General features: G+C 42.0%; 2 protein-coding genes across 5 annotated transcripts in view; both read right to left on the bottom strand.

Annotated features, from left to right (window-relative positions):
- TPO (thyroid peroxidase) overlaps positions 1–18,300 on the bottom strand; it is a 550,495-nt gene that overhangs the window by 218,765 nt on the left and 313,430 nt on the right. The gene's annotated exons all lie outside the window — the stretch shown is intronic.
- The window catches only part of SNTG2 (syntrophin gamma 2), a 218,689-nt gene that overhangs the window by 123,110 nt on the left and 77,279 nt on the right, over positions 1–18,300 (bottom strand). For 3 of the 4 annotated variants that reach the window (XM_083730447.1, XM_083730445.1, XM_083730448.1), the window contains exon 2: positions 9,644–9,781. In XM_083730447.1, the coding sequence (XP_083586573.1) occupies positions 9,644–9,781 (138 nt within the window). The remainder of the gene's footprint in view (positions 1–9,643; positions 9,782–18,300) is intronic. The other variant, XM_083730446.1, reaches the window with a different exon arrangement.

The following is an 18,300-nucleotide window of genomic DNA, read 5'->3' as shown; positions in this document are numbered from 1 at the left end:
CAATATGAGCGTTGACTTGCAAACCTTTTAAAACAAGAGTATTTACTTCTACCTTATAATTTTTCTAAGTCTGCAAAAGATTGAGTTCATTGTACATGTTTTAAAAGGATGTTATTTATTTTGGATTGCATTTAAGCTATAGTATAAGCATTCATATGCACATGCATTCAGTCATTCCGGCAAGTATGAAAGGTCCACAGAGAACTCTGTGATTGCAACCATTCAATGTCACAAATTACCGTATTTTTCTGCCTATAAGACGCCCTCATGTATAAGACGCCCCCTATTTTGGGGGACTCAGATTTAAGAAAATGGGGGCGGAGATGGCCCCATGTATAAGACAGCCACAAATTTTTGACATTATTTTTAAGGAAAAAAACCTAGTCTTCTACATGGAAAAATATGGTATTTACTAACTGGGTGGGGCAGAGCTTCCAGCAGGAGAGTCACTGTTGCTTACTAGGTGTGGGGGTGGTACAGGCAGCAGGGAGGTCAGCACAGTGCAAACACCTCAGCTGAGCCAATCCAGCACTCCTGCTGGTGTGTTTGCACCTTACCGACTGATTCATTGCTTTGCCCTTCTCCTTTTTAGTACAGCACAGCAGCTCTGCCCCACCTGGTGAGCTGCTTCTGTACACCTGGTGAATTCAGCTCACCTTCCTTGCTTAGAAGCATGCATAAAATTGCAGCTAAGGACCCTCAAAAAATCTCCAGACTCACAGAATCCCACATTGCCATCCATGTGGGATGGTGACTGGCAGTTCGATCAGCTGTGAGTAGGCTCCAGGAATATAAGTGAATGCGTTAGGTGAGAGGATTGTGCTTGCTGACCCATATGTTGGGTCTCCTGCATATGTTGATTTGCAGGTGTTCACAGAAGCATATCTCCATACAGCATCGAGTGTGTAATCCATTCCTTGTGAAATGAGATTTCAGAGCAAATACATATGTTCCATGCACATATTCTGATCTATGAAGTGAAAGCTTTGGCTATAAGGCATAGTCCCATTCTTCCACCACAGATTCATTCCTACATTGTTTTATTCTGAGCACAGAGTTTATACATCTGTCTAAATAGCTGCTCTGTAGAGTGAATACTGTTCCATTTACTGAAATATTAAGTAATTCCACTGAGGGCCAAACTACACATAATACCAAACTTGAAACACATCAGTTTGTTTGGTTTAAAAAAAGAAAGAAAGAAAGAAAGAAAGAAATCCTGTTTTTTTTTTATTGGGGCTACAGTATGTTGCATGGGGAGCTCGACCTTGGGCCAGTCACACTTCTCTGAAGTCTCTCTCAGCCTCACTCACCTCACAGAGTGTTTGTTGTGGGGGAGGAAGGGAAAGGAGAAGGTTAGCCTCTTTGAGACTCCTTCGGGTAGTGATAAAGCGGGATATCAAATCCAAACTCTTCTTCTTCTTCCTGTGATCTGGATAGAAATTCACCCTCTGCTACTATTAACCATTGGGGAAGGAGTGGAGAGATTCTCATTGGCTTTTGTTGACTTTTAAAAGTGTTACCACCTGCTATTCCTTGCCAGCACATTCTGCTCCACCAAGAATGCATGGGTTTCATTTCATTATATATATTTTTAAACATCTAAATACCTCCACAACCGTATAGCAGAAATACTATGCTATTTTAAAAAAAGTATTCCACTATGAAGTAAATTATACCCAAGATGCACAGTTTAAAGGCAATTTTGTTGGAGGACGGGACCTGATTGTTGTGCTTTAAAGGATGAAGATTTCCTGAAAACTAATCCCAGCCACAGACCTATCTCCTGCAACAGAAGTTGTTAGTCATGTGCATGAGTGACGATTGGTAATGGAAGTTCTGGATTATGAGCTGGTATTACTGTAATCCCTTTTTTACTGTCTCTGCTTCATCTTTCCGTGCTGTCAAATGCTGGAAGCCTCTGGTAACAAAAACACTCCACCGGCACATTGTTCTACTGTGCTCTCTATATGCAGATACATTTGAAAAAACTGCAAAAGCAAACAAACCACTCAATGCCATCTATATAAAAGCAGCAACAGGAGATGAATGATTTTTAAAGAATGATGCAATTCGTTTTAGCATTTTGTTTCTTAGCCACTGCAAGCGCTGTTGCTGGCTAGTTGGCAGTACATCCATTTTAAAAGAAGGGGGGAAAATCATACTGGATGATTATTCTAGTGCTGTTCTGCTTCCAGAATGGCTTTTGCTTCAGTAGAAACATCCACTCATGTAAGAGAAGGGGAGCTGATTTTCTCCACCTCCTGCTTCCTGCCACAGGAAATCTGTGTGGAGTTCGCCCTCCTAGGTGTGTGACATAATACTGGGTTCATAAGGAAAGGGTTAACTACTGTAATTGTAAAATGACTAACCAATGGGAACCCAAGGGGCAGAGTTAACTGTGTATAAGGTTTAAGCACATAGGTTTTTTGGGGGGAGTTAGGGTGGCTGAGAAGACAGTCTGGAGTTAGAAGAGACAGAGAAGATATGTCTGTGGGTTGGGCTAGTCTGGTGTGAGAGAGTGAGGGAATTTGTTAAGAGGAGTCAGTCAAACAGTTGAGATAATCAGTCAGAAGGTATTAGGAAGGTCTAGGCTGGTAAAGAGGGACGCAGGTGGCGCTGTGGGTTAAAGCCTCAGCGCCTAGGACTTGCCGATCGAAAGGTCGGCGGTTCGAATCCCTGCGGCGGGGTGCGCTCCCGCTGCTCGGTCCCAGCGCCTGCCAACCTAGCAGTTCGAAAGCACCTCCGGGTGCAAGTAGATAAATAGGGACCGCTTACCAGCGGGAAGGTAAACGGCGTTTCCGTGTGCGGCTCTGGCTCGCCAGAGCAGCGATGTCACGCTGGCCACGTGACCCGGAAGTGTCTCCGGACAGCGCTGGCCCCTGGCCTCTTAAGTGAGATGGGCGCACAACCCCAGAGTCTGTCAAGACTGGCCCGTACGGGCAGGGGTACCTTTACCTTTTACCTTTAGGCTGGTAAAGAAACTAAAGTTAAGATACTGACAGGAATATTATCTGAGAAACCATCAACTTGTTAATGTTTGTAAAATAAACTTGGGGTTTTTTTGGTTCACTTTTAACAACTGTCTGGACTCAGTGTTTTACCAGAGAGTAACGGGTTGGTGGCAGTGGGGAAGCGAGCACAGTGGTGGCACAGAGATCAAGAGACCATTAAAAGTCTGGGGACCCTGTGTGATCGCCACAAAGTGGCGGCAGAGGTGGGATAACATCAATACCCCGTGATCGCCACAATCTGTTCCAGAACACTGTGGGAAGTGGTGTTAGGGGCTATGGAGGGAGAATCAGAGAAAATTAGCTCCCCTTCTCCTACCTTAATTGACGCTTCCACGAGATCAACACTGTATTTCACTTATCAGAACTCAAACTTGTACCTTCCTATTCACAGAATGAAATAGGGGCTACTATCCTATACACACTTACCAGGTAATAAATCCCATTGCATTCAACAGGATTCACATCTGAGTAGACTTGCATAGTAGTGCAGCCTACTGGGATGATCCAGACCTTCCTTTGTGTACAGGATGATGGTCAGCATCAGTACAGAAAACCAAGCAAAATCTTCAAACCTTCCTAGATGTAATTACCCTTTGTTGTCTACATCTAGAGCAGCGGTTCTCAACCTGTGGGACTACAACTTCCATCATCCCTGAGCTCTGGCCTTGCTAGCTAGGGGTGATGGGAGTTGTAGTTCAACAACATTTGGGGACCTACAGGTTTAGAACCACTGATCTAGAGAATTAGATGGAAATGGGCCTTCCCAGTTGTATCCATCAAGTTCAGTGGGAGCAGAACGCGTATCATCATTTGATTGCATCCGCATTCGGTTGTATGAGACAGGTGGATTTCCCCTGCATCATAATCTGTAAGAAATTTGCCTGAATTTTCTTTTCCTCAAAGGCTTTCCCAGTCACTCTAATGGGAGAAGGAACTCTGCATGCACCCCCCCCCCCATTAAAGTAAACAGAGCAAGCCTTGTAGGCAGGAGAGCTCAGAGCATACACTGCAAACTAAGTGTAGCTCTGGGTGGGTATTTTGAGAACTGTGGATCCAGTGTACCTCCTCAGGTTAAGTTTTCTATTTTCCATGTAATTAGTTTTATTACTGCAGAAGGATTCACACTCCATATTTAAAAAGATTGCTAGCTATGTTCTGTCCAATTATGCTAAATGTAACTGACAAACTACTTCAAGTTCCTTTAAAATATATATATATATATTATTTAGTTTGCTGCTGTGACTTATTTCAGGTATCATTTGGCCTCTTGATTTATTCAGTAATTATCCTAGAATATATACTGTGATGTGAATCCTTTTAAAAAATATATAGTAAACATATCCACACCCACTACTTTTGAACTAGAGTTCACTGTGTAATGCAGGTTTAAACTTCACTCAGGCTTGAAAAGAGATTCTAATTGCTGTTCGGAACAGAAAAGCTGCCACAACATGAAATCAATATTCCCTCCCCCACCCCCGGTTTTCAACTTGTGATTTTGATTTTCCTATCAGATTCACTAATAGCTACATTCTTATTAAAGCCTTTCCCCCTGACGTACTCATGACGGATGCTGAATTGATAAAGAAATTATTTTCCTGACCTGGAATGCAGCAGCTACAAAGTACAAGTCGAAAGGCATCAGAGATGTTTTGCTTCCTTTCATCTATTTTGGGAAGGGAAGTTGCTCTGTATGTGTCAGTGCACAATGCAATAAACTGAATGGGACATATGCTGGTGAAATGTTCTGAGCAACATAGCATGTGTCAGTGTACCAAGCCAGGGGAATATCTTATTTTTATTTTGAAGGGCAGGGGAAGTTGTTATCAACGCGGTTCACAGCGGATCTGTAATAGGGACATCACGTGACGTGTTCTCATAGTGCCCTAATGTAATAAATGGAATGTCTGTCAAGCATGCAAAAGTAAATAACACTCCAATCCTACATAAAAACATTACTTTGGAATGCTTTTCCATTGACAACAGCGAAAGACAGTTTGTGCATTAAGTCCATTGTCTCTACTTGTACATGCCAAAAAGTATGATATGGAGGATGTGTCAAGCGACCAGGTTAGCCTGCGCCAAGGTCATTTTCCCCCTCCATGTGGAGGTCTTCCATACACCATTCAGCCAGATACTGTAATAGGAAGCCTTTTCACCATGTGCAGAACTAATTTCTACACGAAGGTAGAAAGTGTGGCGTATCTCACGTCAGTCTGTGAGCAATGACTGGGCTACCTGAAGGCTGCCAGGCGTCTCTTCACTATTGTGAAGTGGAAGTGCAAACCAATCATGAAAAAAGGACGAACAAAGGAGAAAGGTTACATTTATCTCCTAAACAGCATGACTTTAATCCTGACCTACTTCTATCACCTCTGCAAAGGACAGGATAATACGCTACAAATGGAAAGGTGGAATTCTTTGCAAGCCTTCACATCCATTCAGTTTGACATATGTTCCAACTAAGGATGGGAGAATCTGTCAATTCTGGTTTCTCTCTCTCCCCCTCCCAAGCTTAAGTTCTGTTTTCCACATCAGTTTCCTATACACATGCATGTATGTGTGTATATAGATAGATGATAGACAGACAGACAGACAGACAGACAGAGTCCTCATGGAAATGCATCAGCATATTAGTACAAATTTCTACTAATGCACACATTTTTTATATATGCAAACTTGGCTTAATGTTCACATTTATGCAAAATAATCTCCCCAAATACAATCCATTTGGGTATGTTAATTTCACTAATATATGCGTTTTATGCACATTATGCCCTAGCATGTGCATTTTTAAAAACATATCAGACATCTGAAGGCAGCCCTGTTTAGGGAAGCTTTTAATGTTTAACAGACCACTGTATTTTAATATTTTGTTGGAAGCTGCCCAGAGTGGCTGGGGAAACCCAGCCAGATGGGTGGGGTATAAATATATTTGTTTGTTTGTTTGTTTTACCTGACTGGAGACCCACATTGCGAAATTCAGAGAAGCACAAATCTGGAAGGATGATGGCTCTGTTTCAGTTTGCATATTGTTTCAGAAAGTGTGAATTAGGTGCAATCACATTTAAATGCAAATCCTAAATTGAAACAGTAACAATTCATTACTGGTCTTGGTGTCGGGGGAAAAAAAAGAAGGGTACTTGTATTGTTTTACACATGATCACCGCTGACTTGTTTTAACTGAAACAGCAAAATCATGTGCTTATACGAAATAGTGTGCTTGTACAGAAAGAAGACGTGAGAATTTCTTGAGACAAAACATTGTATTTAGAGAATTGTGACACTAGCAGCACAAATCCTATATGTGTCTCAGGCTACTCAGAAGTAAGTCCCATTGAGTTTATTTGCCGCTAAGCTGGTATAGGATTGCAGTCTGTGTGCCTAAATAGAGTAACATTATAAATACAGTAACATGTGAAGTGGCAGAAATGTTGTATGTTTGCAGTTTCTAGAGGAAAGTTTTGAGACTGAAAACCTGATGGAAGAACAGGGCTTGGATAACTGAGGATGAAGTGCCCCTGCCCCTCACAAATATTGATCCTCCTGTATCCTTCCAAATGACAGTAACTTCAAGGGCCATTACAAAAAGTAAGTGAACTGCTCTCTCCACCCCACCCCACCCAGTAATTTGGACACTGTGAAATACAGAGAGTTTTACTATTTCATATCTGATACGAGAATGAGAAGCTCCTGTTCGAAGGCAGTTTTGATGGCACCTATCGTTTAGAAAGGCCTAACTTTCTGCAGAATCCAGTATCAATGTTTGTAACATTATCTGAACTATATGCCTGTAATTTACTGATCCGGAAAGATTCTGCAGACAACTACAGATCAATTCCGCTGTTATTAATGATTTATGCTTCCCTCCATGGTTTACAAGCTAGCAACATTAATGATATGCTTTCTTTTATCTTTGGGTGATAATTGCCATCTCTCTCAGCTAGGCGATTAATTACATCTCATGCAGTTTACGACCCCCCAACCCCACCCCTGAGTCAGTTGTGTCCATTTTGTCATCATCCTCTGTGAAAGTCTTTATCCTTTCATAAAAGCCTTAGCTGAATAATAAACCCAACTTTTTAATCATGACATTCTTGCTTATTACATCACATCTGACTTCTGCTCCCAGCATGGGGGTTGGGACAGGCCATTTCTGGGACGTTCCAAAAGCCTAAGACACAGAAGCAGCCCCTGAGCTTGGGCTCAAACCTACCTCCCAACAACTCCCACTTGTCTCTGGCCTTGTCTTCATAGCTGTCTCACCTCTCATTCCCATACTTTTCATGAAAGAGGTCCATCTGGAATCGTTGTGTACCAGCCAAGCTGCCTTTTCAGCTGAGCAGTAATCACTGAAGCACACATACTGAAGCACCTCAGTTCAGAATATAGCTTAACCAGCTTTCTGGATGGTAAGGCACACAGCACATGGGAACACACACCCAGTAGACTTTTCAGAGAACGGAGAATACTCTTTCAAAGTATTTTCCAGGGAGAGGGTGTCTAAAGATTTTGAAGATTTGCAGGGTAAGTACTGAGAAACAAGACTTGGGTGCTCTAAAGACAGGGACACCTCATATAATTTCTCCTCAGGACCTCCATCTACTGAAATTAATTGGACATCCTGAACTCCTAACATTTGGCACTTGGAGTCTCTACCTGTCCCCAATAATCCAGTTGAAAGAGGCGCCACTTTACAAGTTAGCAAGAAGCCATGTGGAAAAGGAGAGTTGTTGTGTGCCCCTTATACAGCTGAGCAGGTGGTCTTTGGCTTGTCTGGGTGGGTGTGTCATAAGTTATACAAGTCTGTGATAATGAGCAAAAATAAACTGAAGCAGTAAAGAGTGGGAGGCTAGCAGGTAGAAATAGATGGGATTACAAAGGAGAATATAAGACTGAGAAGATATTAATTTCCTGGGAAGAATGCTCAACACTGAGTACTTATGAATTCCTTGGATGAAGTATTAGTGGAAAAACCCTAAGGTGGAAGAAGAGGATGAGCAACAGGAAGGAAATAAACCAGACTGAACAGATGAGAAATGAAAAAACAAACAAAACCAATATAGAAGTGTACCGTTTTTATTTTAAGGTGTACGATAAGGAAGATATCTGTTATACAATGACAGTTTAGGAAGTGCAGTAGTGGGCTGGAGATTTTAGCATTTCCAAAATGTAACAAACGTTTGAGAATGTTACAAAGGTTTGGGTTTTTATTTTTGCTTACATTTTGTGTTCCAGTTTGAAATTGTTTAACAACAACAACAAAGATTCTACAATGAATTCATACAGGAAATATGCATATGTTGGGTGACCTTGGGCCTGTCACTCTTCCTCTGCTTAACCTAACTCACAGGATTGTTAGGATAAAATGAAGGAGAGAAACATGTTCTCATCTTGAGCTCCTGGGGAGGGGAACGGTGGGGTATATGTGCCATAAATTAGAGTTTATGAGAATTTCATTTTTTGTCGGGTTAAACATTTATCCATGTGTGCATATTATGTCACCCTTTTAGCATTCAGAAACCCATGTTGGCAATTATCATCAACCACAAAGTGCCAAATGACTTAATTATGGATGTCACCTCTGTACCATTTAGAAGTCCATGTTGGCAATTATCTTCCATCACAAAATGTGCCATTTATTAATAACCTGGTACTGTATATAGCGACAGGCGACATACTGCAATTAGAGTGCAGCATCTAATCCTCAGTAAAGGGTTGGGTGCCTGTTAACTGATTTAGCTGAAGGAACCTTTAGCAGCAAGTCATGCTGTCTGCCAAAGTACCTTGCGGTTCACTGAATGTCTCTTACCGAGGTCACATCTCGCTGTCCCCTTTCGCATTAAGATAAACTATTCCTATTATCCCAAGTTTGTTCTACAGATGACTTTCAGAAACAAGTAAATAAGAAAGAAAATAGGTGAGCTGGAAAACATGCAATGCTGCGGTCCCAGATGACAATTTTAAAAATAATAATAAATAAATAAACATTAGTTCCGTCAATAGTTCAAAGCGTAATTCAGTCCTAGCCTCCCAGCTTCAAGGCAGGTTCAAAAAAGTTTCATTATCTCCCTGAAGCACTACCTTTCGCATTTAGTTTAAAGATGTTTAAACTTTACAGAAGGACTGTGCCTTTGAGCAGTGTCACAAATATCTGTGTAGAAATGCATGTGAATCTGAGCTGTTCAAGTGCTAAATCACAGGATACCGACACAGCCTTGCTTAGGATATTCAGTGGCACATGGAAAAGAAAAAGCAGTTGCGCCATTTTAAATCCCATGAGAGAGAAGCTTAGGAGTCATGGGAGCATCAATATTTGATACCGAGAAGAACATAATGCGTCTTTATTCTCTTTGTCAAAGTATTTCATTGGGACCAAGGTGGTACTTTACAGAAAGGTAAACACTGCTGAAGGTAAATGGGGTTCCCAATTCTTACATACTTTCATTTATTTCCCTTTGCTGTTGTTATCGCTTTGCAAACCTTTAAGAATTTATTTCTACCTGGCAAGCTATTCATATCCTTTGGCACACTTTTGATATTACCTGTTTAGAACAGTGTACTTTCAGGTCATTTTGAAAGATAGAAAAAACATATGGTTGGGAGCACAAAGTTAGAGAAGCACTTACATTTGCACTGTGATCACTTCCACTAACACAGATGACATCTTGTTTTTGAATTGTTAGTACCTCTTTTGTAAGCTTCAGTCGGATTTCATAGGCGTTTTCGGATATTTCGTCATATAGCAATGCAATACCAGTTTTTGTCTGTAGAGGCAAGGTAATGGGGGGGGAGGGAGGGGAAAAACAGATCAAAGATGTCAAATGCATAACCTTTAAAAATAACAATGATATATAATTTGTAACTTCTGTGTCCTAATAACAGTTTATCTCACCTATGCTTGCAAAGCTGTGTGGTAAAAGGTAGTAAGGAGACACTTTAGCAGAAAATATTCAAGTTACATTCTATATCAATATTCATGAACTGCTTAATCCTTATCATCCTCTTTAGCTCTTGCATACCAGCAAAGTCTCGCAGTGTGAGCTAATGAAGGCTTTTCCTGCACCACAAGTATTTGGCAGACATGTCTCGTTCTCCCAAACTCGCCTCTAAGAAAAGTCATCAAATTCCTCTGCAACACAACACTGCTGGTGTAGCATTGTGCCAATGCTACAGGAACAAAGTCACTTTCTACAGACTCTGGGGTTGCGGTGCTCATCTCGCTTTATTGGCCGAGGGAACCGGCGTACAGCTTCCGGGTCATGTGGCCAGCATGACTAAGCCGCTTCTGGCGGACCAGAGCAGCGCACGGAAACGCTGTTTACCTTCCCGCTGGATTTATCTACTTGCACTTTGACGTGCTTTCGAACTGCTAGGTTGGCAGGAGCAGGGACCGAGCAACGGGAGCTCAGTCTTTAGAGATGAACAAAAAGTTTATGCAAGTCTCCCCCTCCTTCTGCTCTCTTAAAATATCCACTGTGAAAAGTGATAAAATGCTAGTTGGTGCTTCTGATGGAAATAGGCATAAAACACACACAACTACTTATCTAGCCACAAACTGTAGCGAAATGCAAACCAGGAGTAGATTGGTATCTAAGCATTAAAAAGAAATATCACAAGACTGCTAAAAGGAAAGTCATTCATTGATACTATGCATAGATTCACTCAGTGATGGGTGAAGGGCCATAGTTTAGTGGTCTAAGCTTAGTGGCTTAAGCCTTGCAAGCAGAAGCCCCAGATTCAAATCCTGCTGGCACCTCCCAGTAGGGATGGGAGAGATTCTTGCTTGAAATCCTGGAACATAATGTAGATCTTTTCAAATCTTAGATATTTGAATGAAATGATTATCTTACTGTATAATCTGCCAGCATTCTCAAAAACCAAAACCAAAAACCCCAAAACAGAGCTGGCCACATCTTAGAAGCAACTAAACAGTCATCCAATATGGGAGAGAAACTGACTGAATGCATCTTCCAAGAAATTATCCAAGTCCTCCATCTTCAATAATGTTGAACAAAGTTTAATTTGGACCATTTGCTTAAGCTTACTTAGATCTACAGCATTAAGTTAAAAAAAAATGACTTCCTGTTTTTGTTCCGTATTTGCACTAATTTAAAAATACAGTGGTACCTCGGGTTACATACGCTTCAGGTTACATACGCTTCAGGTTACACACTCCGCTATCCCAGATATAGTGCTTCAGGTTAAGAACTTTGCTTCAGGATAAGAACAGAAATCGGGCTCCGGCGGCGCAGCAGCAGCAGGAGGCCCCATTAGCTAAAGTGGTGCTTCAGGTTAAGAACAGTTTCAGGTTAAGAATGGACCTCCGGAACAAATTAAGTACTTAACCTGAGTGACCACTGTATTTATAAGCAATAAGCCTAAACAATAAATGTCATTCGCATATGAGTTACATTATGCAATAGAGTTTTTTTCAAAAAAAAATATGAGGGGATAAATTTTCCATAGATATCTATGTGTGGAATCCACTTCTCACTGAAGTCAATGGAAAAATTAATGGAGCTATGACTATTTAGCAGAGGACATTTTTTAACCAAACACAGACCAATATCAAGTGCTACTACTGCTTAAGAAACCCATGATCCCTATAGTTATGTATTAGTACATCTATCTGTAACTTTCATTCAATTCTCAGGAACAGACATAAGTATGATATGCACAAGTCAGCTGAGGGTCCCATGAATGAACCACTGGACACTGTGGATCAGATGCCATGCAAAAACCTTTTTTTAGAAATAATCCAAAATACCAGGGCCAATGTTTCATGATGAAATGAAACTATGTTTGTTCTGTCCACTTTCAAGCTGAAGTGGAGGTTATGTATAGGTTATTTTCTGAAACACAAAACAAGGGATGAATGGGAATTTGTGATTAATGATGACACAACACTCCAAAATCTTCCACTGTATGGATCCTAATGCACCTCATTTATTACTTATATCAAGTCTCTCAACTAAAAGCCGTGTTAAAAATAGCCCTGGGTTATAATGTAGGCATCTTCTGTTAATGACATTAGCCTTGGAACAGGAGTGATTAACAGCTGGTTCTCAATCTGTGTGATCTTAATCACGAGAAAGTAAGCAGTAATGGGTTGTTTAATTACTGTAAACACAGTGTGTCACCAGCTAATTAGATATGATTGATTGTTGTCAACCTCATTCTCTGCTCAAGACATCAGACACAAACATTTGAATTCAGTAATACATGTTCAGAATGAACTTTCAGAATATCCTTTTGGGTAAAAGGACAGGTATTGGGGTGGGGGAAGAGAGGACCAACACTCAACAGGATGCAGATAAATTGCTAGAACAGAGACCACGACATTCCAAATAGACTCTGAACAGGCAATGAAGTTTTAAAACAAACCAAAAAAGTCATAAAACACCTATTTTATATTGGAAGATAATTTTTAATAGTTTAGAATTTAATGTTTACATTTCGTGCTGCAATATTCACAAGCTCGGCTTTGCAGACAAGCAGGCAAGAAGGATGTAGTAACTAATAGTATTCAGATTTTAAAACTTTATTTTACTTTTTAATGGACAGATAGCTACTTTGGAAGCACCATTGCCCATACTCAATTATTCTATTCCTATTGACCTCACTACAAACATCGTTGAGCGACATGCTTTGTTGCTAGGATAGACAATTGGCATGTTGTAGCTCCTCGTTATATTTAAGAATATCAGTACAATCCAGCCTCCTGCTGCAATTGTCGCTAGTGCTGCAGCGGCAGCAGCCAATGAATTGCTCAGAAGCCGGATCTGCTGCCCTTGTGGATCCCACGGCCCAAGGCAGCTGCCTCACCTTGCCTCATGGGTGAGCCAGCCTTATAAAGGCCTGATCCTGCAGGCTCTTCTTATGCATCATTTGTTAATATTTCCTGCAAAGGTTTCCAGCTTACAGCACGTTTCCAAAAAGAACAGCTGCCTTATAATTAAAATAAACCATAAAAAATAATAGTTTTGACAACAATCACAATGTTTTATGAAACATGGTTGGGATACAACCTTCACCAATACTCTTCATGTGAGCTGAAAACACTTCCATGGAAGGGGGGGGGGGAGATACCATATGTCCTTCTGATGGCAATCTCTTCTCATGGGACACGCCTCAAGTTTAACTTGGTGGGGATGAAGTAACATGCAAACAGAAAACTGCATGCAATTATTTGGATTCCAGCTATCTCCCAACCTTTGTATTTAACTTGGCTGGTCGCCACAGGCAACAAGGGATTCTATGCAAGTGAGTGAGTGGGCTGGTAGAGGAGGGGCAGAGCAATGAGTCGCTCTGTTGTGAGTGCCCTCTGTTTCCGTTCTCCACAGCCAACATGAAAACTTGGTGGACTAACAGGGGAGGGAAGGATCATTCCATACGTCTCCCATCAGTCCGCTTGGTTTCCATCCTGGTCACAAAGAAATGTGTGTTCCCTGTTCTGCAGCCAAAATGAAAACGCAACAGGCTGGTGGTAAATGATGAACACCCTTTGGTCGAAGGCATTTTTTTTTTTTTTTTACAAACCTGCTAAGAGGCTAGTAGCCTGCAATTTCATGCTAATAACATTGTGTGTGTGTGTGTGCGCGCAGGCAGGCAGGCTATTTTGCGGGCTTATACACCAGTGTGGTGTAGTGGTTAAGAGCGGTAGACTCGTAATCTGGGGAACTGGGTTTGCGTCTCCGCTCCTTCACATGCAGCTGCTGGGTGACCTTGGGCCAGCCACACTTCTTTGAAGTCTCTCAGCCCCACTCACCTCACAGAGTGTTTGTTGTGGGGGAGGAAGGGAAAGGAGAATGTTAGCTGCTTTGAGACTCCTGAAGGGGAGTGAAAGGCGGGATATCAAATCCAAACTCTTCTTCTTATTTACAAGGCTGGATTAATACAGGTAGTAAAGGTATTGCTAAAACACAACTGCTGTAGAGAAATAGCCTCTTAATAATTTGTGACAAGTATGGTGTGATTAGATATCCTGAATATGAATAAATCACAGTGACGTGAAGGTTCTATTGAATTCTTCAGTGAGATGAAGATTTAAAGATTTTTTCCATGCCAGCAGCAGAGTCACCATAGAATAAATCTGATCGGTTAACAGCCCTGGAATACCCAAGCCAAGATCTGCATAGGGGAAGGGCTCTGTGGCAGAGGGTATCCTTTGCACGTAGAGGGTTCCAGGTTCAATCCCTGGTCTCCCCAGTTAGGGCTGGAAGAGAACCCTGTCTGGAATGCTAGAGATTTTCTGCCAGTCAGTGTAGACCATACTGAGATAGCTGGACAATGGCATGTTCCTAAAACTGTTCTCACTTCTGCAGCACATAAACACACACCCTTTATGATCTTTGGCATGGCAATCTCTCTGCCTTCATTCCTTATCTGCACAAATGCCACAGGGATGCCCCCTTTCTTAGCACTGAGATTGGGTGAGAAAATAAATAAATACAGCAGCGCAGCCTGGTTCTGTACACCAGGTGCCATTAAGGAAATTGTTTTAAATCTACCAGAAATCACAAAGGTAAACAAGAGTCGAAAGCATTTAGAAGTCCAAGGCTGCAAAACTAGGTGCCCTTGAAAACTTATTATGTAAACAAGAAACCTATTGGGAGAGGATTATAGGAAAGTCAGGCCAGTAATTCCTAAGGGGGGGGGGGGAAGCAACGTAAAGACATGCTAGATAAGAGATTACAGTATGTCAATACAAAAATACTCAGAACTATACGGCATAAAGACAGCTCATCCATATATATATGGCACCATTCATTGATTGCAAGAAGAGTATATTTGCTATACATGCGCTTCTGAGAATTAATTTCCAGAATGAGCTTTCCTTCTGGAAGTATACAACCAATGTTATTTACACAGTAAATATTTTAAAAAGCAAACTTATATTGTCAAAATATCATGCTGTTTCCTTATATGGCTGTGACATGACAAAAATATGACTTAAAAAGCCTTTGGCCTCAGTGTTATTGTTATCTTTTCAATTAAAAGTGAACAGAAAGGGTTTCTTCTAGAAGATTTCTCCCAAAACAGTATACTGAAAGTTTAGTCCAGTTATTAGTCTTTCTGGAAATGTGCTTTAGGATGTGAACACCTGCAAACAGGGCTTCAAAAGAGCTTCATCAGCCGTGAAGACTTGTAAGTATAATTTTATGCCAAGGGGCACACACCAGTGGCGGGTGGGGTCCGGTGCAAAAACGAAAAGACTAATGGAAAGACAAATGGATTTGACACCATAGAGGTCAGAGATTTCCACATATCTCTTCCAGGCAAGCAAGAGGCATGATCAGATTTCAAGGACACATTTCAGCCAAGCAAAGGCACACAAGGGGAGGGATGCGGGTCAGGGAGAAGCGTCAGGACCAAAATAGGTAAGTCTTTGTTTCTTGGGTCCTCAATTCACTCCCCCTGTGCTCTGGACAGTGGCGTAGCGTGGGTTGTCAGCACCCGGGGCAGGGCAAGTAATTTGCACCCCCTAACCCATGGATTTGCACCCCCTAACCCCCAGATGTTGCGCCCGGTGCGGCCGGCCCCCCCTGCACCCCCCATGCTACACCACTGGCTCTGGAAATTGGTGGAGTTTACTTTCCTGGTTTTTGTTCAATATAAATCTTTATAACTCAAAATAATATTTCTAAGGTATTAAAACTGAAGGTAGCAATGTTGACCCATTAGAAAAAGGAATAATTGAAAAAAGTTAAAGTAAACTTCATTAGAACCAACTTAAATGTTACATAGCAGTGAGCACATGTTAAAAATTTCCAGATCGCTTCTCAGGGTGGATGCTAAGAAGAAAGGAGACCTAGCTTCAAACATGGAAATTCTGCTTGCACATGAAAAGATGACGAGTCATGTGCTGATGGAAAAAACAGACAAAGCAACTTGCGTGGACAGGCGGAGTCCCCAGATCCTGTGTGGTCCCCCCGTCATGTGGAATAACGACTCAAGACAACGTGCTATGGGATTAAATTGGCCACAACTTTATTAAATTTCAAATGTGGGTAGACCTTGGCTCAGGCATTGGGTGCTCTCCCTCCCCAGTCCCCAGCTGGGGACCTAGGGAGCATCAGGGTTATCCAGTGGGGGGGGGATGGGCCGGCTCTGGAAAACATATGTTCAAGCAGAGATAGCCGCCCCCGTTACGCCGCTGCCGCAGGGGAGAGCAATGACGACCTTTCGGCGTACGGTCAAAGCCTCCCTTCAGAAACCCCTTTAACGGGGAACCCTGGTATCGCCGCCGCAAAGAGGAAGATGGACAAAAGGATTCCGCTCAAGGCCTGATACCGCCAAAGTTGTGACGTTTTGCTACGGGAAAGGCGAAACCTGCCAATGCAGGGAAATTCCTTTCCGGCCCTTTAACAGCGACCTTAACGTAGCAGCGCCCGCATACCTGTGAAGAAAAGTTAACCTGCAAAACCTGTGAAGAAAAGTTAACCTGCAAAATAAGACATTAACTGAGGGTAGGTAGGGTGGGAGAAGCTCTGGAGCCAAGTGAGGATTCCCAGGTAAGATCCTCCCTCTATTGTGTGGGCAGGTAATCCCTCCCCTACCTGGCCTGGTCTCCTTGGCAACACTTCCCCCAGGTGGGATTGGACAACTGACTGAGGTAGGCGGAGACCTCCAGGTATCCCACCTGAGGGAAGGCAAAGCCAAGCCTATGCTGTTGGAGCTGCTCCAGATCTAGGGGCTGCGCGCGTCCACGCAAAGGGCGCCCCCCGTTTTAAGCGGGGAGTGGTCATTATTGCATTGCTCCCCTAACAAGCTTGAGGTCCGAGAAGAAACCGTAAGCAAATTTGGAAGGTAAAAAGATGCTTCCTCTCAGGCTTCTCCAACTTTTTTTGAGGTTCTTTCCAGGAGCAAGTACAAAGCAGCTAACAGATAATTCAACAATTAATTTGCTTGTTTTGCATTATTAGCAAACAATATGCATGCTACACAAACTAGGCTTCCATGGTTTAGGGAAATGTGGCAACCATAGGACAGGTATTTCAGCTCCTTTCCAGGTGCCTCCCAGTTGACACTCCACCTGGGTAAAAGGCAAGAAGGAACAGACAAATGTAAAACTAGAATTACCCGCCAATTCTGTTTTATTTTTAAAATGAAAACACACTCCTTTCTCTCTCAGTGGTTTAGCTGGCTCAGTACAGTTTGGCAGCAAAAAGAACCAATGAGGAATAAAGCAGCTCTTCAGGAACCCACAATCTCGTATAGTCTTACTAGGTTTGGCTTAACATGCCATGTGAACTTGTTAGTCTTTTAAAAAATATATTATTATTTACATTTACATTCCTTGATTTCCTCCGTCCAACAAAATAATTCCATCTCTCAGCAAAATCAACATTCCATAACCTTCCTTCTCTTTTGTAAATTAATTCAGTTAACTTGCCCCTTTCCATCAATTTCATGTACAGTGGTACCTCAGGTTAAGTACTTAATTTGTTCCGGAGGTCCGTTCTTAACCTGAAACTGTTCTTAACCTGAAGCACCACTTTAGCTAATGGGGCCTCCTGCTGCTGCCACGTGAATTCTGTTCTCATCCTAAAGCAAAGTTCTTAACCTGAAGTACTATTTCTGGGTTAGTGGAGTCTGTAACCTGAAGTGTATGTAACCTGAAGTGTATATAACCCGAGGTACCACTGTATTTTATTAACCACTCCCACTCTCTGGAGCTTGTTCATGGTCCATACTAGCTTAGCAGCTACATAGTGGCTTCAGATTCCTAACCACTTTACCCTCAATTATATTAAACAGAATCAACACTGGGGAAGGTCTCAATGTGGTTCATATATCAGCCTATGTACGTTTTGCCCCTAATCACTAGCTGTAATTGGTCATTCCAACCACACATGCAACAATATGCGTTTCCTGCTGTGCATTACCAACATTTAAATCAATTTACCAAAAAAATCACATTTATTCTTGCAGGTATTAAGTACCATCTCAATAGTAATTTATTTTATGCTTCCCTAATTAATAAACTTTGTGAATACCTTTCCACCTGGCTCCTAGTATTTTCCCACTGTTGATCTGAAATAGGTAACGGTAAAGGGCCCCCTGACCGTTAAGTCCAGTCACAGACGACTCTGCAGTTGTGGCGCTCATCTCGCTTTACTGGCCGAGGGAGCCAGTGTTTGTCCGCAGACAGTTTTTCCAGGTCATGTGGCCAGCATGACTAAGCCGCTTCTGGTGAACCAGAGCAGTGCATGGAAATGCTGTTTACCTTCCAGTCAGAGTGGTACCTATTTATCTACTTGCACTTGACGTGCTTTCAAAC

Source organism: Podarcis gaigeae, assembly GCF_964106915.1.
Source record: "Podarcis gaigeae genome assembly, chromosome: 3".
Taxonomy (NCBI): domain Eukaryota; kingdom Metazoa; phylum Chordata; class Lepidosauria; order Squamata; family Lacertidae; genus Podarcis; species Podarcis gaigeae.
The sequence above is the reverse complement of the archived record's forward strand: the minus strand, read 5'-3'. Positions and strand labels throughout refer to the sequence as shown.